The sequence below is a fragment of the Pteropus vampyrus genome, unplaced genomic scaffold (assembly GCF_000151845.1).
Source record: "Pteropus vampyrus isolate Shadow unplaced genomic scaffold, Pvam_2.0 Scaffold144, whole genome shotgun sequence".
Taxonomy (NCBI): domain Eukaryota; kingdom Metazoa; phylum Chordata; class Mammalia; order Chiroptera; family Pteropodidae; genus Pteropus; species Pteropus vampyrus.
The window spans coordinates 2,790,642-2,810,852 of record NW_011888925.1 but is presented as its reverse complement, the minus strand read 5'-3'; the positions used below and the strand labels follow the sequence as shown (position 1 = coordinate 2,810,852).

General features: G+C 57.8%; 2 protein-coding genes and 1 pseudogene across 9 annotated transcripts in view; 1 reads left to right on the top strand and 2 right to left on the bottom strand.

Moving 5' to 3' along the window:
• FRMD8 (FERM domain containing 8) overlaps positions 1 to 12,752 on the bottom strand; it is a 26,563-nt gene extending 13,811 nt beyond the window's left edge. The window contains exons 1-7 of one of the 5 annotated variants that reach the window (XM_011368807.2): positions 12,746 to 12,752; positions 11,483 to 11,493; positions 6,219 to 6,303; positions 4,583 to 4,750; positions 993 to 1,094; positions 582 to 640; positions 319 to 485 (exon numbers count right to left, since the gene is read on the bottom strand). In XM_011368807.2, the coding sequence (XP_011367109.1) occupies positions 319 to 485; positions 582 to 640; positions 993 to 1,094; positions 4,583 to 4,750; positions 6,219 to 6,303 (581 nt within the window). In that variant the 5' untranslated portion in view covers positions 11,483 to 11,493; positions 12,746 to 12,752. Of the gene's footprint in view, positions 1 to 318; positions 486 to 581; positions 641 to 992; positions 1,095 to 4,582; positions 4,751 to 5,781; positions 5,863 to 6,218; positions 6,306 to 6,577; positions 6,737 to 6,996; positions 7,016 to 7,180; positions 7,201 to 11,482; positions 11,494 to 12,745 lie in introns of those variants that run through there. The other 4 variants (XM_011368808.2, XM_023535741.1, XM_011368806.2 and 1 more) reach the window with 4 other exon arrangements.
• On the bottom strand, positions 8,074 to 8,189 carry LOC111745009 (annotated as a pseudogene).
• On the top strand, positions 10,292 to 17,136 carry SLC25A45 (solute carrier family 25 member 45). 4 transcript variants are annotated; one of them, XM_023535742.1, is made up of 6 exons: positions 10,292 to 10,551; positions 12,164 to 12,207; positions 12,402 to 12,473; positions 12,771 to 12,956; positions 15,446 to 15,704; positions 15,843 to 17,136. In XM_023535742.1, the coding sequence occupies exons 1-6, from the start codon at positions 10,368 to 10,370 to the stop codon at positions 16,109 to 16,111; spliced, it is 1,014 nt and encodes a 337-aa protein (XP_023391510.1). In that variant the 5' UTR covers positions 10,292 to 10,367; the 3' UTR covers positions 16,112 to 17,136. The 4 variants fall into 4 exon arrangements, with proteins under 4 accessions (XP_023391510.1, XP_023391511.1, XP_011367112.1 ...); XM_011368810.2 differs by lacking the exon at positions 10,292 to 10,551 and adding an exon at positions 11,024 to 11,119; XM_023535743.1 differs by lacking the exon at positions 12,771 to 12,956.
• Positions 17,137 to 20,211: the final 3,075 nt, after the last annotated feature.

Sequence of the window (20,211 nt, the reverse complement as noted above, 5' to 3'; positions counted from 1 at the left end):
AAAAAAAAAACAACCCAGCTCCCTCCTGACCTCGGGTGGAGGATGATGCACATGTGGGGCTCCTCGGACTGGGGGCTCCACTCACAGATGTCACATCACCCAAGTCTCCCACTTCCCAGGCCTCTCAGCCCAGGGCAGATGAGGTGAAGGAGGCTCAGAGAGATGGAGTAACTGACCCAAGGTCACGGTGTCAGGGCCAGCCCTGGGGCTGAGGCCTCCTGACTCCAGGACCTTGCAAGACCTAGGACCACTTGTAAGTAAAATTCTGAGCAACCCTCCCCAGGCTGCACCCCTGCCTCAGGTCACGCTGGCCGTTACCTCAGGGTGCAGGCAGTGGGCTGGCCAGGCCGGTAGGGCCCGAGCTGCACACGGCACACCAGGGCGCCCAGGGCCTCACAGTCCTCCACGTCACACGGGTACCGTGCGGCCAGCACATTGCCCTTGGCCTCCTCATAGAGCAGCCGCAGGACCTCTTCGTCACGGATCTGCATGGTGAGGAGGGGTCAGGGCACCAATGTCCAGGGGTCTAGGGACACAGGGCACCAGACCTGGGTGACTCTGCCTGGGGCTCGCTGCCTCACCTGGAGCTCCCGCCGCTTTGGGAAAAACACGTTCCTTCGGAACTGCAGGGAGGGCTCATCTGGGGGGAGAGGCTGCGGTCACTGCCTGGCCACGCTGCCCAGCCCGCCCAGCTCTCCCCTGACTGGCCCAGTCCCCAGTCCTCAGGCTCGCCCGCCATGACTGAGAAAACCCGAGGGCTGTTCAGAGAGCGTGTGTGTGGCTTATCTGGACATGCTCGCTGTCCCCTAGAACACCCTGGACTCCCTGCAGGGCCCCCCGACCTTCTCTGCCACGAGTGGCTGATGGAGCCTGGGGGGATCCTGTCTCCCCAGCCAGGGCAGCTCCCCCTGCCATCGGAGGCCTAGCTGGGCTGCGAGTCAGTGCTGCAGACCTAGGACCCTGAGAGGGAGATGCATGGGTAGCACACTGACCTGTGGCCACATCATCGTCCGGGGCGTCAGTGAAGCGCAGCAACAGCTCCGGCCACTGGCGGCCCAGCTTGTAAGGCTGGTGCTTGGGCTTCAGCTGTACCTCTGCGGGACAGGAAGTGAAACGGTCATGCAGCCTCCACCAGTGTGACTGCCATCCGCCACCGAGAGCAACGTGATGTGATGGCAGCCACGGAGCAGGTACGGAATACCCGGAACTATTTTAAGTGGTTTACATGCGCATGCTCTGCAACACCCCATTTTCACTTCGCCCACAGAAAAAATGAATCTCAGAGAGGTTAAGTTGTTTGTCCAGAGTCCCATAGCTAGTTGAGAGGAAGTCAGGCTCAGGCAGAGCCAGCCTCTGACTGATGCCTATAGTGCCCAGGGCGGGCCGGAGCTGAGAGGCTGTGGCAGATGGGAGGTGCCGGGCACGGCGGTACAGATGGGCCCGGCACTGCATTAGGAAGCAGAGCCCGAAGCTGGTATTTGAGACCTGAGGGGCTGCCTGCCCCTGCCCCTGGCAGCGCTGGCCTCCCTGGCAGCGCTGGCCTCCCTGGCCCACAGGCACCACGCCATCCAGCTGCCCCGCCTGAGCTCCTCCTCTCGTCCCCTCTCTGCCCCGCCCCTCCGGCCTTCTTCAGTTGTTGGACCAGGGCTAGCGAGTTTGAGCCTTGGGGCCTTTGCACTCGCAGTTCTTCCTGCCTCAGGCGCCCTTCCCCCAGATCCTCGCATGGCTGGCTGGTTCGAGCCTCAGTTCGACTGTCGCCTTTCCTGGACTCTAACTAAGGCAGGAGTCCTACCATGGTAGTCTCTCGCCTACCATGCCGTCAGACCCGTCTGGTTGCCTTCATGGGGGTTTCCACCATCTGACATCGCGTCACTGTCTGTGCCCCCACTGGCCGGGAGTGCCACGTGGGCAGGAGTACCTGTCTGGTCCCTGCTGTTCCCCTGGCTGCCGTGGGCCCTCACTGTGGATCAGCCTCTCGACTCCAGACTGTCAGCTGGCACCAGGACTCAATGTCCTGGGCCAAGAGTCTCGTGCATCAGAGTCCACGGCCTCTGAGAAGGCTGAAGCCCTTTCCAAGGCCATCTGATGATGGATGAGGATGGCTGCCGGGGTGCAGGAAGGGCGACATCCACGCCATCTATCAGCGGCCCCTGCCTTCCGAACCCCCTTCTGACCCTCATCTCCCCGCTTCGCCCCTCCCACCACAGGGCCGGGTGCCCTGTCCTACCAGGCTGATGCTGACGGTCCTCATCTGTTCTTTGGGCTTCCATTTAGACCCTGATCTTAACCGAAAACAGTGGCCACAGCCTCCACATTGGCTCCCTCTCTGCCTACAGCCTCCTCCACCCAAACCCCTCATTCCGCTTCTTCACACGCCTTGCTTCTCCCAACCCTTCTCTGATCCAGATTCCCTGGTGACTCATCTTCAACCTAGATCTTTGGCCACAGCCATCTGTAAGGACCGCTGCCCCACAACTCCCCAGGAACGGAATGTGCCATGAGCTTCCGCCCTCTTCCGAGAAGGACCCCCTCAGCAAGCCCACTCTCCCTTGGTGGCTTAACGGGGTCCTCCACACATGCTCTAGACCTGGACATTCGCTGAAGCCCAAAGAGGGATAGTGCCTGCCTGAGGCCACCAGAGTTAGTGGCTAAACCAGAACAGAGCTCTACTGCCAAGCCTCCTGCCACACTTTAGACTACGAGTTCCATGAGGGCAGGGACACCTGCGACCCAGCTCCCCACCATATACCCAGCATCTAGATTGTTGCCCAGCACGAGGTGGGGGGCTCCACACATACTTATGAGATGAATGAGGAAACTAACTAGCTGGGACCCCTGGACACACTGTGGGAGGGTGGACCCGGGGCAAGGCTGCCCTCCTTCTGCCCAGCCCTAAACCCCGTGCCCCAGAAGCTCAGGGCTCCCACTAACAGAATGGGACTATGCTGACCCCGTGGTCCCACACACTTCTAGATGCGGCCCTTCTGACTGGAGGCTGTCACCCAAACAGGACTGAAGGTCTCTGTTCCACACAAATTGACGATGGCATTGAAAAGGAACATCCAGCTCGAGGGGTGAACCAGCAGATGGCACGCCCTCCGTGCCTCACAGCCCTGGGGCATCTGTCAGTGCTTCACTCACTCTGGGGGTGGTGGGGGGAGCCAAAGGTTCTGAGGGGCCCAAGTCAAAGCTAAAGTGGCCTTTCAGCCTTCCTGAACTCAGCCTGGGAACAACGTGGGCACTGACTTTGTGCTAAGGCCTCCAGCCGCCGTCCCCCTGAACAGGGCAGTGGCCTAGGGTGACTAGGACAGAAGGCAGGGCCACACAGGCGGTCCATTCACGTCAAGAGGGAGCAGGAATGTGATGAGGAGGGAGTAGGGGGTGCGCAGGAAACAAGTTATCCAACTAGAGGGACAGGGAGCCTGGCAGGGGCCAGCCAGCCACATAGAACTGCCACCCCCGACTTTTCAAAGACACAAGGCAAGGGGCCCACAGTTCTGACCGACAGCCTGGAGAGTGAAGGAGGGGCAGCTGAGCTGGGTCGGGAGCGGCTGCGAGAGACAGGTCAGCAGGATGAGGGTGGGCGAGAGCAGCAGCTGCGCAGGAAGCTCCAACTGGTGGGCGGGGGGTTGGGGGACAGGCACTCCCTCTCCCGCCTGGAGAGAGGGTGAACGCACCAGGGACCCCAACCACTAGGGGTCCTGGGGACCAGTCACTTCCTTCTTGCCCCTGCCCCTCTTACAGGGAAGGAGAAAGTTTTAAGCTCAGAAAACATGCCTTGCCCTGGCAACAGCTGGGGCATCCTCTCCCAACCCCCTTCCTGTCCAAACCAGCAGGCTGGAGGCCCCACTCAGAGGCCCCAGGGAGCACCCAGACCCCACTCTTGCTCTATCCCTGCCTTAGGATCTCAGCCTGAAAGGGCAGGACACAGGCAGTCACGGGCAGGACACAGACAGTCACAGGCCAGAAACCAGGCGGGCTGGAGGCCCCTTGTAGAGAAGGTGGTTCACACTTGTCCTGCCCTCCCCACCCTCAGGAAAAGCTTCATCTTCAAGGGTGGCTGTTTTCTGGGCCAGGTCCCACCTTCCTCCCTGCCCTTGAGGAGCAGAACGCAGTTCCGAGAGGCCAGCTGGGACTGCCCGGGCTTCTGTTCTGGTCTCGATCCTACCACGCACCGGCCCTACCCTTCCAAACCTTGATCTCCAAATCTGCAAGACAGGGCTGGGCCATGAGGAAAAGGCGAAATCCTGCTCACGAAACACCGGCTCAGGTTGTGGCACAGACCATGTGTTCGGTGCACGCAGATCCCTCTGTCCCTATCATCCCCCCCACCCCCATCCTGTTTCTTCTGATGCCTCAGGCTCCGTACTGCTGAGGCTGATGGGCAGTCTCAGCCCCTCCTCTGCCATCAGCAGAGAGGTGTGGGCAGAGGAGCCAGGAGTCCTCTTAGGGCTCTGGGTCCTCAAAAGAGTGGACAGCTCCAGGCCACACACAAGTCCCACCTTCCCCTGATGTACAGTGGCCCCACAACTGGTCAGCACCTTCCCGACCGTCCCACCCTGGCTCCTCAGCTGAGCCTTACCCAGCAGAGGGGAGACGAGCCAGAGCGCGAAGGCATCCAGGGCGATGTCCGGCAGCTGCAGGACCTCACGGATGGCACGGTGCAGCTCGTGGGCACTGAAGGACGGCAGGTTCTCCACAGCCAGGGGCACCACCGAGTCATCCGCGAGATACACCAGCACGTCGGCGGCTGCAATGGAGGCCAGGCAGGGTCAGCTGGGCCCACTGCCCAGGCAATGCCCACCAGGTACCCTCCACCCCTACTGGGGCTGGAGCCCCCACCCTACACCCCTCAGGATGACCAAGGCTACATTCCAGAGGCAGAGCCTTGAAGGACCCTGTGAAGAATGCTGTCTGTTAAAACTTGAGACCCTCGAACCACCCAGAAACCTAGCAATTCCAGCCCAAGGACCAGCCTAGCCCCACCCTAATCCTCAAAAGTTCAAATCAGGGCTGGACATATTCCCCCGCACATTCCCCTGGCAGCCCCAAAGACCCTGCTATGCTTCTTCCCTGGAGAACATTCCACAGGTGGGGACTGAGGCATAGGTTGAACCCACCGTGAGGTTACAACACTTAGTAAATCAGGCTGGGAGGATGGAGGGCTGGTGATCCACTGTTATCTTCATGCAAACTGCTGTCTCTCTCTGGCCCAGGCTAAGATGGGAACTAAGGAGTCAAGGCCACCCTAGGGTAAAGCACGTCCCAGGATGCCTTTGCGCTCTGGCTCGTCTCCCCTCTGCTTCCTTAGAACTCTTGAAGCCTCAAGACTCAATCCCATGGCCTTTAAAACGGTCTTAAACAGGCCAGGGGAAGTATGAGTTGAATGTTCCCTCAGGACAGCCTCTGGGATTCCTATTTAGAGCCCAAAGAGACCCTTGGGAAAGCTGCCAGATTCAAATGTCCATTCCTGGAACTGCAGGTACCGTGAAGGAGCATTGAGCTTGGAGGCCAAAGTACCGGGGTTCCAATCCTCGCCTGGCCCCCAACTGGCTGGTTGACTTTAGCAAGTCAACGTGTCAGCTGCCTCACCTATAAAGCAGGGTTATTACCCCTCCCTCAAAGAGCGGCTGTGAAGCAAATGAGGTGAAGCCTGTGAAAGGCAAGGGCAGAGTTTACCATTAATACAAGTAAAGGTGCTTTTTGGATCCCCAGTCTGTTTCCCAAAAGCTACTTTCTTGAGGGATCATAAAATAATCTCCAAGAGGCTGAGACTCAGACCCATTTTTTAGGCAGGGAAACCCGATGTACTGAAGGCTCCAGTATCCTGTGACTTAACCTCTCCAGGACCCGATTTCCTTCCTATAAAACAAAGATAATGATCCCTGCTTTCAAAAAGCTGTTTGTGAGAAAGAAATTCAACAAAGAAAGTGAATGTGTCACTTTTCATTCATAAGATTTCTTTTGAATCTCACAGCTGTTCTACATGCTCATTTTACAAATGAGGAAAGAGATTCAAAGAGTACCAGGGCCAGTACCCTAGTGACAAAGCCCAGGTCCTCTTACTGACTGTCACTTTTCCATACCTCAACATACCTTATTCGTTAAATAACACATAAGATTCTCTTTAATGGAAGAGATGACAAACCAGGACCACTTCCCCAGGGCTGGGGCCCCAGGAGGATTGAGGGGTGGAGGAGATGAGGGCAAGGACCCACCTCGGGCTCCCATGGAGGACACGCTGCTTCGATGGGACCGCTCAGAGGGGCCGGGCTGCCCGGCACTGCTTTCTGTCCCGTCCATCTGCAGAAGGAAAGAGAAAGACCAGATACTGGGGTCCGGAGATGGGGAGTTGGGAAGGGGCCGGGCTGATCTTCGAAAGTGAACAGCTGTGGCTGGGGGCACTGGTGTTCACACTAGTGGGGTGGGGGTGGGGTCCTGACTGGAGGTCAGGGCTGGTGGGAGGGGTCGGGAGCTAGTTGGAAGCTCGGCTCGCGGGGACGCCCAGGCAGGGCACCGCGCAAACCCGTCGGGGCGGGGGCCCGCGCACGGCGTCGCCGAGCTCTCACCTCCTCACCGCCGAGCGCCCACCGCCTCAGCCCAGGCTGCCGCTATGACTCCGACCCGCAGCTGCGGCTCGGGTTCTGCGGCCAGCGGGAACTCTGGACCCCGCTCGGGATCCGGCTCCCGGGGCTGCTACGCGGAAGCCGGGGCGGAGGCAGCGCGGCGCCCACGGCCCCGCCTCCCCTGACCGCGGGAGCCAATCGGAGCCGGGGCTGCCGCGCACGCGCCCTGCCCGGCGCCCGCGCGCTCACGCCCCCCGCGGGCCCGCGCAGGGCCGGGGTTCCAGGACCGCGCGCCTCGCTTGTTTAGTCGCGCGGTTAGGTCCCACCAAGCCGAGGGACCAAGGGTGCGTGGGCCCCCACACCGATGGCCTGTGACAGTGTGTGGAAGGTTCGAGGCAATCGGGATCGGGGCGCGAGTTCTGGCGCTCACTTGCTTGAGACTTTGGGCGGGTCTCCTCACTTGTAAACTTCGTGAAACATGTCAGGGATTCACACTGTGCTGGCTTCTAATTAAAGGAGCAGCAGATAGCGGCCTGTACTGTAGCGTCCCCGGGCTGTGAAGGGTGATGGGCCATTCGTTGTGGTCAGAAGACTGGGTCCCCGTCCTGACTCACCCTGGACAAGCCCTTTCCCCTGCAGGCCTGTTTTCTCATCTGTAAAATGAAGGAGATTGGACGCAATGACCTCTAAGGGCCCTCGAATTATATGCCATAAACCCAGTCCGGACACACTTGTTTTTCCAGGGAGCAGTCACATGAGCCCTTCCTATCTCAGACACACAGCCTCGCAGTCCTTGAGCCATTCTCAGGCAGGGAAGAGGCGTTGGCGGCCCAAAGAGGCAGGTGTGAAACCACCTGTCCCCAGAGTCACGTCACCAACATGTCCTGGCAATGACAGCATGTGCGTGTGCCTGAGGCATGGCTCTCACGGAGAAAAACAGGTGCATGGGCGCCTTCCCAAGATAAAGAAACCAAAGTTTGCTCCAAGGGGACAATATCAAAGAACTCGGTGATCAGCAGGAACAGCACAGTGGGCTCAGTCTGCCCTGATCCCCTAGCAGTGGAAGGCAGCTCCGGCTCCTGACCCAGTCTGAGTTTCCTCAGTATTTGAAAGAGCTCTTAGCCTGCCCTCCAGGGCCCACACTGTCCCCAAAAGTGAGCCCACTACGACATGTCTTCCTTACCAGCCTGACCTGAGAACTAAGGAAGCTCAGGTGTGAGCCGAAGAGGAAGAGTGAGCAGTGGGAACAGGCATCTCTCTCCTTGTTCTCAGCTCTGGGATGCTCAGACCAGGACTCAATGGCTTAAAACCCTCTGGAGCAAAGTGAGAACACAATTCAGTGTTGTGTTTTGTGGAGTGCTTACTTGATGAAAGGCCTGAGCTAGGGCAGGGGACGAGACCTGGGTGAGACACAGTTTAATTGGGCAGTGGAGGGAGAGAGGGGAGAGAGAGAAACCCAGGAGAAATACAAGTTTATTTTTATTTATTTATTTGTTATTATTATTTATGCCTACAGCACCTGGTCTTCCTAGGTGGCCTCCCATCCAAGTACTAACCAGACCTGACCCTGCTTAGCTTCTGAGATCAGACATCGGGCTTGTTCAGGGTGGCATGGCTGTAGACCATGGACCGTGGCTCCACTGGAGCGCGAACCCAGGACCTTCTGCACGTAAAGCAGACGTGCTAACTGTTACACTATGGAACCATGTCCGAGAAATACATGTTTAAAACGACGTAAGATGACAGAATTGCCCAAAGAGCTTTGTAAAATGCCACAAGCGAGAAGAGTCTTTAAATCCTGAGCACCTACTGTGTGCTAGGCCCTTTCCCATGCATTTCCTCAGGTTATCCTCATGGACCCTGGAAGTGAAAATAAGAGTAATAGTATCCGCATTTGTGAGGCATGTACAATGTGCCAGACCCTTCTCTAAGCGCTTGAATCCTATAACACACTAAGGTGAGCATTGGATCTCCATTTTATGAGGAGAAAACAGGGCGAGAAAAGTTCAGTAACAAAGCTGATGTCTGGCAGTTGGGGGCAAGAAGGCTGGAAGGCAGGGCCAGCGAGGAGGGCACCCTGGAGGCGATTCCTGAAGGCGTTCCAGGTAGCGGGAGCTGCGGGGGCATGGGGAGGACACCAGGGAAGCCCTGGACAAGCAGGACACAGTAGGCTGGGGAGGTGGCGTGGCACCCGGGGGCGGGGGTGGACACCCGGGCGAAGGACATGAGGTGGGTCTGGCAGCCAGCAAGGACGTTTGGTTCTGAGGTTGTGAGCTAGACAGTGATGAGGTCAGAGCTGGGAGAGAGCTGGCGGGGGCAGTGCTGTTCTGCAAGGCCCTCGAGAGTGGTAATGGGTCTCTCGTGAATTGGGGCGGTGTGGCGGGATTAGAGAAGAGAGTGAGGCCTATTCTGAAGTGAGGGGGGAACCTACGGGCATTTGGAGCCAAGAGGCCTTAGGCTTAGCAATCAGCTGCGCTCGTCCCCGACTTTATTGAGCAATAAGAACCCCGAGGCCCACAAAAGGGATTGGCCAACATCACTCGGGAGAGAACGAGCAGAAGTAGAATGGCAGCCCAGCCCCCCGCGGGAGGCCAGTGCTCGAGAAGTTCTTGGGGGCAGCCCAAGGAGGCCCAGGCAGCTCCTGGGGGAGTTCAGAGATGAAATTCTGCTCTCTAGAAGGTAGAGGGGTGGATGGTTTCCCTTTGGCAGAGGGACAGGAAATGGGTGAGCAGGTCTGGTCCTTGGGCATTTGCTGGCAAACCAAGAGCCGCGATGAGATCTGGAGGGGCAGGTGGGGGTGTCGTTAGGCCTTTACATTCTTTGGGGCCCTTCGAGATGGGGAGAGAGAACTGGAGAGCCAGGGCTGGCTGCAGGGCTGTCCACTGATGCTGCTCCCTGCCTTGTCCACTCATTTGTTTTTGCCATGAATATTTATTGAATGTGTGCTCTGCCACACACTGTTCTAAGCCTTTGAGATAACATTAATGAACAAAACAGCCAGAGATCCCTGCCCAGACAGACGAGTTAATTACATAGTGCATTTGGAGGTGATGAGTACAATGGAGGAAAGAAAAGGTAGAGCTAGAAAGAGGGACCAGGAATGCCAGGCGGGTGAGGCAGATGGCAGCAGTCAATGAGACGATCAGGGTGGGCTCACCGTATGGTCCAAGCTAGAGGAGGACGGAACAGCCAGGGCGAAGGCCTGGAGGCAGGAGCCCGTCTGAAGAAGAGAAGAGGCCAGGGCAGCTGGAGCAGAGCGAGCGAGGGGGCGGTCAGAGGAGTATGGGGCACCGCGAGGCTCCCAGAGCCTGGGAAGGGCTGTGGTTTGGGCTCTGAGCAGCACTGGGCCTTTGCAGGGTGTGGAGAAGGGAGACATGGTCTGACAGATGTTAACTGCATCACTCTGGCTGCTGTGAGAACAGACTGGAAAGGGGCGAGGAGGGAGCCTGGGGCCAGTCAGGGGCAGGCATCCAAGTGGCAGTGATGTCGGCCTTGGGCCAGGGAGGGAGCAATGTAGGAAGCAAGGGGTTTGGATTCGGGATCTGTTTTGAAGGTAACAGTAACACAGTTTCCTCATGGAATTGGGGTGAGGCGCGAGGGAAAGGGAGGGGTCGGACGCCTCTGAGGGTTGGGGCCCGCGTTTGAGGCCTCCACAGATTTTATGGGCAGTGGCTCCTGAGTACTGGGTCTCTTGCCCTGGAAAGAAGAGTCCACTCTTTTCGTCCTCCCTTCACCCCATCCTCCAGGGAGAGGGATGCGGGTCGCTGCTCTGTCAGTGGGGTTGTAGCTGTCCAAGGAGAAATGAGCAGGCATAGCCTGGTCACCCCCAAGCAGAGATGTACACTAACCTTCATCTGCTCAAAATCCCCATGTTTCCCCTGGGAAAGAGGCTCCGAGAAGAGGAGGTGGAGGGAGGCTGCGTTTGACTCACACGCGGAGTCGTGTCGTAAACAACCCTGGAGGAGGCGGGTCTTGAAGCAACCCGGTGAGTGGTTCCCGCTGGGTGGTTCCAGGGGTTCCCCAAAGCCAGGGCATCTCGGGCTGGGCCTGCCCCCTGGTGGCCATGCTCCATCTCACCAGCCTCCGGGGGCTGTCCAGGAGGGGTGGGCAGTCTAGTGTGCGGTGCTGTGGGGACGAGGAAAGGGAAATGTGGCTCACTTGGACAGGCCTTGGCCCTGAGAAGGCTCATTGAGCCCATGCTGACTAAGGCAGCCTGGAGGCTCCGGACCAGGGACCTGGGCCTGGCTGCCAGGCCTGGTCACGCTGCTAGGCCATCACTGGTCGTCAACCCTGCCCCATTCGATTTCCCACTGCACACTTCCTGCGGTGCATCAGGGCCACCAAGCTGACTCGCTTCCATCTCCTGTGCTCGAGCTCTGGGCACCAGGCCATTGCCCCCTCCACCCAGGTTAAACATTACAGGGAGATTAGCAGTCCAGGGGCGGAGGGAGAGGCTAGAATCACACTTTCACCAACGCCCCCTCCGCTGGAGCCTGTGGCTCCCACCGGCAGAACAATGCCTGTGGAAGAGTTTGTGGCTGGCTGGATCTCGGGTAAGACGTTTTTCTCCCTTCCGTCACCTCACCCCCAGTGCTGGGTCACTTCCCGGGGAAGGTAGGTGACATAGGAAGAGCTGAGGCCAAAGTCCTGGTTCCCTTGGAAGACCCAGAACCACCTGTCCCAGAGCCTCCTGAGAGTTGCCAGAGGGGAGAGGAGAGGAAGGTGCAGGGGGGAGGTGCCACTACTCTGTCCCAGAGCCCTGCCACCTGCCACCTGCCGAGAGGGAGAGCCAAGGTGAGCGCTCTTCCTGATGCCCAGCAGCACCTGCATCTTGAACCCAAGCCTTCCTTTGGGGTTTGGAAAAGAAGTTCACCTTTGACCTCACCTACTGCTGTCTTGATTTCCCCTTTGAGAACCTGGCAGTGGGCTACGTGCCCGGGCCTTGAGGCCTGCTGTGCTGTGGACACAGCCCAGCTTCTGGGTGACATTTCTCTTAGGAGAGAGAGGCACATTCTGAACCCGCCTCCTGGGGCTGCGACCTCTCCGAAAGCTCCAGAACCAGCCTCTGTTATAGAGGGTAAGACCAAGAAATGGGGTGATGGCCAGGCCTGGCCCCTCTTCCCCTGGTGCCTGCAGGATTCTCCCAAGACCTCCAGCTCTGCGCTGCCACTGGTGGAGGCAGAGAGCCAGGAGGGTAGGGCCTGGTCTGGATCAAGACCCCACACTGGACAATGGTTTAGAGTTGAAGCCAGTGAGGAGGCAGAAGCGTCAGACACTCCGTCTGGAGCCCCCGCAGTTAGATAAGCCAGCAAGACACTCGGGCGTGCGCTCCCAGTGAGGATGCTGTGTCTGTGGCTGGCTCCTCCCTTGTGCATGTCTGTCCTTTAGGCGAGGCTGGGGCTCCCTCCTGCTGTCTCCTTGTCCCCACACCTTCTTAGTACAGTGCCGTGAGGGAGCCAGCTGGAGTTTCTTCGGAGTCTGGCAGGAAGGCCCTCCCCTCTCTCCTCCTGCCTGAACCCCTCTTTCCTCTTGGCACAGACTTGCTTCCTCAGCCTGGTGTGAGGGGCCTCACTCATAGCACTTTCTTGTCATCACAGGAGCTGTGGGCTTGGTCCTGGGACACCCCTTTGACACTGTAAAGGTGAGTCTAGAGGAGGCACACAAGGAACGAAAGATGTCACCTGAACCAAACATAGGATACCCACGGGCAGGGCCTGGTTGACAGGCTTTTTCCTGCCTCTCCTGGCCTGCTGGCATCCTGCTTGAAGGGACAGAGGGGTGAGCTGGGCTGGAGCCATGCCTAGCCTGCCCACCTGCTCCGTCCTCCTCATCCAGGTGCGGCTACAGACCCAGACCGCATACCGGGGCATCGTGGATTGTGTGGTCAAGACTTATCGCCACGAGTCGGTGGGTGACTTGCTTCTTCGGGGCTTTGGGGTGGCCGGCATCCAAGCAGTCAGTATCAGCTTCCTTCTCCCCAGGTGGGGCTCTGCCTTGGGAAGGGAGAAGACCCACGTCTGGGGCTGCTGGGGGCTGGGTAATAGCTTAGTGCCCCAAGGGTGTTGCTGAGGCCATTGGAGCCTCTGCCACCTCCCTCTCCCTGAGGCCGGGCTCAGCATGGTTTCCAGAGCCGGCCCAGCTAGGGCTGGAAAGGGCAAAGCGGAGCCCCCACCCCCAACTCCAGCGCCCACCATCTCCCCGCAGCTCCTGGGTTTCTTCAAGGGGATGAGCTTCCCCATCGTGAGCATAGCCGTGGTCAACTCTGTCCTGTTCGGGGTCTACAGCAATACCCTGCTGGCACTCACAGCCACCTCCCACCAGGAGCGGCGGGCCCAGCCGCCCAGCTACACGCAAGTCTTCATAGCCGGCTGCACCGGGGGGTTCCTGCAGGTCAGGGTAGCGCGGGGGGTGCACACGCACACATGCACACACACGTCCGTGCACACACACAGACGCAGCGAGGGTTAATTCATTCTTTCCTCTCCCGGCCCACCCATCCGGTGGCTCATAGCTGCAGACCAGGCCTTCCCCACCGGCATGTGGGGAGCTATGGGGAAATGGGCAGCTCCTGCTGCTCCCGCTGACCCGGCCTGGCCGAGCTGTGGCCTTCCAGGCTGCAGGCCTGCAGGCCAAGGCCATGGAGAACAGAGGGGACAAAAGGCAGAGAGAGCTCAGGTGGGGGCGAGGAGGACACGATGGAAAAGCAGCTAGGCCGGGCCCGCTCTGAGGCTGACAGGGCTTGCCCCACTCCAGAGGGGTCTGCCGGCCTCAGAGCTCTCTCCAAGGTGACCTCTCATCCCGGGAACTGACAGCCCCCACAGAGCTCTGAGCCCAGGCATGGCCTTGGGACGCCCCTTGCCCCCGGCCCTTTGCTTGCGGCACCTGGGTGGCTGCTACCTGTGAGCCTCAGCGGGGCCCAGTCCGGGGACCTTGCTGGGAGAGGCCCAGGGTATTAATCATTAAGCGACTCCAGTCACTTGGTTTTCATCTTAGTTCTCAGTGTTTAAGTACCTGGGCTTCTGAGGGGTGGGGTAGAGGGAAGCGAGGTCTCCATGCACCAGGGGGAACCTCAGCCAAATGGGGAGCCTGAGCATGGAGGCAGAGGAACGTGTGCCTAGCTCCACCCCACACCCCAGCTAGGCATCTCAGGTCACCCTCTATTTGGCACCTGCTCTGATGCTCCCAACAGATTTCATGGGGCAGAGAGCGAGGACAAAGGACAGGGTCAGCTGGCTTACTCAGCTGAATTAATGATTCACGGAACTCTAAAAGGTCCTGGCTTTTCTTCTACCCCTTCTTGTGTGGGGTGCATGCCTGCATATCTCCCAAGCCCCGAGACCTAGCACCCCCAAGAAACACCTGATTGAGGCCCAGCCAGGCTCAGCTCCCAGCTCTGTGGGAAGCAGAACAGATAACGGAACTCAGGACCGTCAGGTCACAATGGGGACTGGGTCCAGGGACTAACTGGAGCCCGGGTTTGCTGTCAAGCCCATGACTTCAGTTTAACAGGATCTTGGAGCAGAAAATGTGCTTTAGTGTGGCGGTGGGAAGAGGTGGGAGGTGACTCTTTGGTTAGCACGAGGCAGGGACCGACACCCTCTGCTGTGCACAGATGTCGCTTTTGGCTAGCTAAGGCTGCAGCCCAAAGGTGCAGCAGTGTCTGATGTCCTCCTGCCCCTGTGGGCAGGGTGGGGGGTGGAGAAGGGCCTTAACCAGCCCCTGCCTGCAGCTCTACCTTTGGCCCAGACATTTCCTCAACCCCCCGGGGGCCTAGGGCTCAGGAGCACACCCCCTGGAAAAGCCCTTAGCTAGGCCCTGCCAGTAGGCTCTGGAGGGTGACATCAGGGCCCCATCTTTCAAGGAGTGTCCCCAGTCCACTGCCCTTCCTGCAGGGGAGGAGGAAGCCAGCAAACTTAGCCTGCCACCCTGTAAAGACCATTGCTGGAGCCAACCACCAGCCTCCTCTGCCATCAGCCATCTCCAAGGCTAAGGGACTGAGCTAGTATACCTTCCACCACACACACACACACACACACACACACACACACACACACACGCGCGCGCGCGCACACGCACACACACACATACACGCACACACACACGCCCCAAATGCTATGCTAATCTCAGCTGTGATTTCAATTCTCACCTGAACTTTTAACAGCTGATCTTGACCTAGTCGAGTCCCTGACTCATACATCAGCCCCTCCCCGCAACAGCCCTCCATGTCCTCCCAGCACCCACCCTCAGTCCCAGCATTATCCCAAATATGTGCCCTGTCTGCCTCAGCCAGGTGATGAGGGTTCCCACCTCATCACCCATCTTCTACTGGGAAGCTATTAATTAGGCGTTTGTGAGAGGCAAGGGCTGGCCCAGCGCTTGCCCCCTTCAGGGGCCTCTGAGAGGTGTCTGTCCTGCAGGAGGCAGGGAGGGAGGTTCTATGAAACTAAGTCCCCAACACTAACGAGGTGACTTCCGTAACCCTGGTGAGGGGTCTGTCCTTTGCTGTTTTGTGGGCACAGACTGAACCATTTCTTTTGGCCCAGTCACTGTAGACACAGGCTGATTCCTGGATTTGAAAAGGCTAGAAACCTACCCCAGCTCTTGGAAAAACAACCCAGCCTTGTCCTATGCGTGTGCCAGGCACATTGGGCACTGTCGCTTGAGGACAGGTCCAGTGCCACTCGTTGTCAGGGACCTGATGGCAAAGAGGTGGCCCTGGCCAACCCCCAGCTTTGTGTGTGACAGACTGAGAGTGGCAACGGGAGCAGCGGGGTCCTGGGGGGAGATGCTGCCCTCTCTGCCCATTGCTTATCTCATTAAGATAAGCCACGCCCCAGCCCAAGGCCCCACCCAGGCCCTTCACACTTCCTTCCCTACAGGCCTGCTGCTTGGCCCCTTTTGACCTCGTCAAAGTTCGGCTACAAAACCAGACAGAGCCAAGGGCACAGCTAGGGAGCCCCCCGCCGCGGTACAGGGGGCCCGTGCACTGTGTGGCCTCCATCTTCCGGGAGGAGGGGCCCCGGGGGCTCTTCCGGGGAGCCTGGGCTCTGATGCTGAGGGACACCCCCCCATTGGGACTCTACTTCGTCACCTATGAATGGCTTTGTCGCCAGTCTACGCCAGATGGCCAGAACCCCAGTAAGTGAAGTTGTGTGAGGGGGACAGAGAGGAGTAGGGTGGGGGAGCTGGTCCATCATAAAAGACATGGGGAGACAAGGGATAGGGGAGGATGCTTTGTTCCTACATCTGACGCTGCTCCGGGCTCCCTTTTCCCAGGCTCAGCCACAGTGCTGGTGGCAGGGGGCTTTGCAGGCACTACCTCCTGGATGATAGCCACCCCCTTGGATGTGATCAAGTCCAGGATGCAGATGGCCGGACTGAAGCAGAGAGAGTACCGGGGGGTGCTGGACTGCATAGTAAGCAGCGCCCGGCAGGAAGGACTGGGGGTCTTCTTCCGGGGGTTGACCATCAACAGCGCCCGCGCCTTTCCTGTCAACGCCGTCACCTTCCTCAGCTACGAGTACCTCCTCCACTCCTGGGCATGACCTTGGGCAGGCACTGCCCGAAGTTCCCCAGCGAGGCCGCTGCCCACCTGCCCTGATTGGAGGCCAAGTTGAAAGCACCAGGTTGAGATTCCAATGCAAGAGGTTCAACCTTTCTTTGTCAAGGCACCTCCCACCCTCGCAGACAAGGATGCGGCCAGGAGAGGGAGTGGGGAGCAGTCCCCACATCCCTGGTCCCGGGCTCTGCCCAGATGCAAGGCCGCCCTCAGCCTCCCAGCAGCACTGGCTTGACTCCTTCGTAAACCTCTCCCCGCCTGACTTGAGAGTAGCCTGTTCCAGAACCCTTCAGTGGCTCCCATCACCTTCAGGAAAAAGCCCCAACTCCACCTGCTCCCGGTGGGGCACCTGGGGGGCCCCTCCCTGCCCACTAGCTTCGCCCTCAGCAGCTTCGGCAGCCCTGCCCAGCCCTGCTCAGTAAGCTGCGCCCTCCCGTCACCCCTCACCTGGAAGGCGTAGACCCTCCTGACCATCAGTGGGGTGCCGCGGGGTGACCCCACCTCCCTGGCTGGACCCACTCCTCGACCAGGATGAACTCTGTCTCCTGGGGTCGGTCCTTCCTTGACTCACCCCTCCCCCACTCCAGTTTGACTTTGGGGTCTGCAGACCCCCTCCAGCTTGACCATAGCCCTCACCTGTACTCTGTCACAGTGGTTGGTTGGCTTCTCAGCCTCCTCATTGGCGTGGGGGCTACTTGAGTTCTCGCTTCTCATCATTTCTCAGCTCAGAGCCTGGCGCTGGAGGCTGCCGGTAAGTGAAGCACCATTGTACACTCGGCCTCTCTCCCAGCCCCAGCCACCCCACCTGCTTCCTGGGTCCTGTGCCCCCGCCACTGGCAGCTTTGCCCGCTGGGGTCCTCCTCAGCGGAGCAGTGCCCGAAGTCGGCGTCTGCTGGCCCCTCTCGCCGATGTCACTTGTTTTCTTATCTCAATTTCCAAGTGGGAATTAAAAACTGGCTAAGAGAGTTCACGTAATTGGCAATAAAGCAGAGCAGAGTTTGTATCCCCTAACGTCCTGGTCTGGTCTGAGGTCAACCTGGGCCCACCTCGTGGTGACCTGAATGCGTGGAGCACCTTACTGGGTGCTCCCTCTAAAATGATCACAGCATTCTTATCACTGTTGACAGAGAAGGTGGCTTGACTCACAGATGCCATGCAACTCATCCCAGGTCACACGGTTGCTATGTCACACACCCCATCTGGACGCATCTGACCCCCCAACTCCAGAGCCTGGGGACTCTGCTCTACCTGGGGACTATGACACTCTCTCACAAGTCAGAGACAGTCTCTCAGATTCACCCAGGGAGACCTGCCGGCATCAGCCCCCAAACGTGCTCGTCGGAGCTGTCCTTCGCTGGTTCATAGGCCGTGACTGCAGATGGCACCTCACATTGTGAGGCCACGGGACGTGTGGCTGCTGAGCCAGGGTATGGGTCCCAAACTCCACTGCAGCTCGATGGGGACCTGGGCTCATGTTCTTGCTAGAGAAGTATGTGATGCGAGCCCGTGGCCTGTCACTTGCTTACAAGGACATACTTCGCCCTTGGCTGAAACGGTGACCCTAGAAGGACTGCTGAGGATGCAGGAGGCGCCCCGCTGACCCGGAAGCTGAGAGACTTGGGGAGCACAGCCCACCTAGCTGCCCTGGGCTGCTGCATTCTGCTGTCCCTGTCGCAACAGTTTGACCTTCACCCTAACTCACACAGTAGGTGAGGGTCTGAGTTCGGAGGTCGGGGTGGCCCCGGTGCGGTCTGTGGAGCGGGGGCATCAGGACCTCCTGGAGCCGGTTAGAAACGCAGAAGCCCAGGCCCGCTAGAGACTGACCGGCAGGCAGCTCACTTGAGGCTGGGGCCCAGCAGTCTGGGTTGTGCAAAGCTCTCCGGTGACTTACACGCGCTGAAGTGTAGGAAACGGTGCTCTGGCTGCTCCTAGCGGCAGGAATGTGCTGCCTTTTCAAGCAAGGAAGTTGTGAATCTTGGTCAAGTGACTTGGACGCCTAGTGCCAGCGGCCTCCACTCCTGCACAGGTTCAGGAAGCCTGTGTTCAAACAGGGTCTGCCTGAGCCAGCCACTGACCTTTCTGTGCCTCAGTGTCCTCTGAGATCCCTTCCGACCGGTCAGCCCGTGAGCCCCAGGGCCCATCCGGCATCAGCACAGTGCCGGAGAGTTTAGGCCAGACGTGGCAGTGATGGACAGTAGTCGGAACACTTTGGGGGACAGTTGATGGCTGGAAGGGAGCAAAAAGCATGCATGTGAAGAAGGAGGTGGCTCTTACAAACGGGGCAGGAGGTCAGGGTGGTCCTCTGTAGTTTGCATCTGTCACCACATTGCCAGTAAGCAAGAGAACAAAATACAAAAATCCTTTTTGATTCCGTTTAAATTAAATCCTTTTTGGGGTAGTAATTATACCCGTCAGCCTGCCTTTGCACTGTCTGGGCACTTGCTTCCGTTTTCCCTCTCTGGTTCTTTCCAGAGGCATCGCCGGGGGAGCTCCCCTCCTCTGAGCCCTCGTTAGAACTAGAGAGAGAGTGGCAGGCCTCTCTGGGCCATGCGGTTCCTTCCACTACTCCAAGGCAAGGGCTCTCAGCTGGCTGCAGAGCAGTGTCGCAGTGAGAGTGAGGTCAAGCATGGCGTGAAAAGTGAGAAAACCACTCGTTCCTCTTTCAGAGGCCCAGGCAGGGGACAGGGCAGCGTTGGGAAGGCGGGCAGAAAGACAAAGATCAGGCAGGAAATGGCTGAAGATATTTTTAAAAGCTAGATGTTTTTACATCCGCAGGGGCTCATAATACGCATGTTAAATTCCTGAAGGAATTAACAGATGTTATTAGAGGTCATCATTATTCTCGAGATCCATTTAGAGAGAAGGAATCCCGAAGAACTAGGAAATAGTGAACTACTTTGAGGTTGAAAATGAGGGTGGTATCTGAGGGTCGCATGTAAAGGGCTTATAACTTGGGCAAATGTGTTAAATAGCGTCTCATTGGATTCGTGTCGTCAAACATGTGTACTTATTTTTATAGCAGTGGTCACAGGAGGGGAAATTACAGGAGACGAACTAAGGCTAATCGTGCAGGTAAAGGCTAATCGTGCAGGTAAAGGCGGAAATGACACCATCTGGGAATGATTCTGGCTTAAATCACTTTTGCCAGACTCACTAAACAGCTGAGTTTAGTTTTAGTTTAGTTTCATTAAAAGAAATTGCTCTAAATTGGTGTCTCCAGCCTGACCACTGTCCTGAGCTCTCAGGCCCACACTGCCGACTGTCTCTGGTCACAGATCCTCGAGCATCCCTAAGGCACTGACCTGCTCCTGCTGCAGTGCTCTGTGGCACAGGTACGCTCTCAGGCCAGACATCTCAAAGAAGCGCTCCCTCTCCCCTCCTTCTGCTTCAAGGGAGTCCCCAGCTCCTGTTAACCTGGATTCTCAAGTTTTCTGGGACTCACGCTTTCCTTTCCAACACTGGCGTAACTCAGAGACATTGCGAGTTTGGTTCCAGACCACTGTAGTGGAGCGAATACTACAATAAAGAGAGTCGCATGAGGACTCGGGTTTCCCGGCGCACATAGAAGTTATGCTTACGTGATATCGCAGTGAATTTTTAGACATAGCATTATGTCTAAAAAAATAATGCACACGCCTAAATTAAAAAATAACTTTATTGTCAAAATACCATAATCTGAGCCTTCAGCGAAGTGTAATAAAGCAAGGTATGCCTGTGCTACATCCCTGGTCCTGTCCTGAATCTGGACAAATAACCTTTTCAAATGCAATTCTCATCGAGTCACCCTACTCCTCTTGTCCCCCTCGATGGCTTCCCATTACTCTGAGCGATCAGGGCAAGTTCCTTCCACAGCCTCCAAGGCCCTCGGACATTCGCCTTCTCTTGGTTCCTTAAGCAAACCAGGTTCCCTCCCACCACAGGACATTTGCACATGCCATTCTCATTGTCGGCGTGCCTCCCGCTCATTTATTAGCTCTCAATTCAGTATCCCTTCCTTAGTGAAACTTTCCTCAGCCCCTCTGTTTAGGTCAGGTTCCCTTGGTTTATGCCAGTGATTCACCTGAAAGGCTTGTTAAAATACAGATT

Bases quoted from the DNA above. Each gene is read 5' to 3' on its own strand.
- SLC25A45 (XM_023535742.1), top strand. From the start codon at position 10,368: ATGAGCAGGCATAGCCTGGTCACCCCCAAGCAGAGATGTACACTAACC. The intron at 12,208-12,401 runs GTGAGTCTAGAG...CTCCTCATCCAG, and splicing joins ACCCCTTTGACACTGTAAAG to GTGCGGCTACAGACCCAGAC. The intron at 12,957-15,445 runs GTCAGGGTAGCG...CCTTCCCTACAG, and splicing joins GCACCGGGGGGTTCCTGCAG to GCCTGCTGCTTGGCCCCTTT.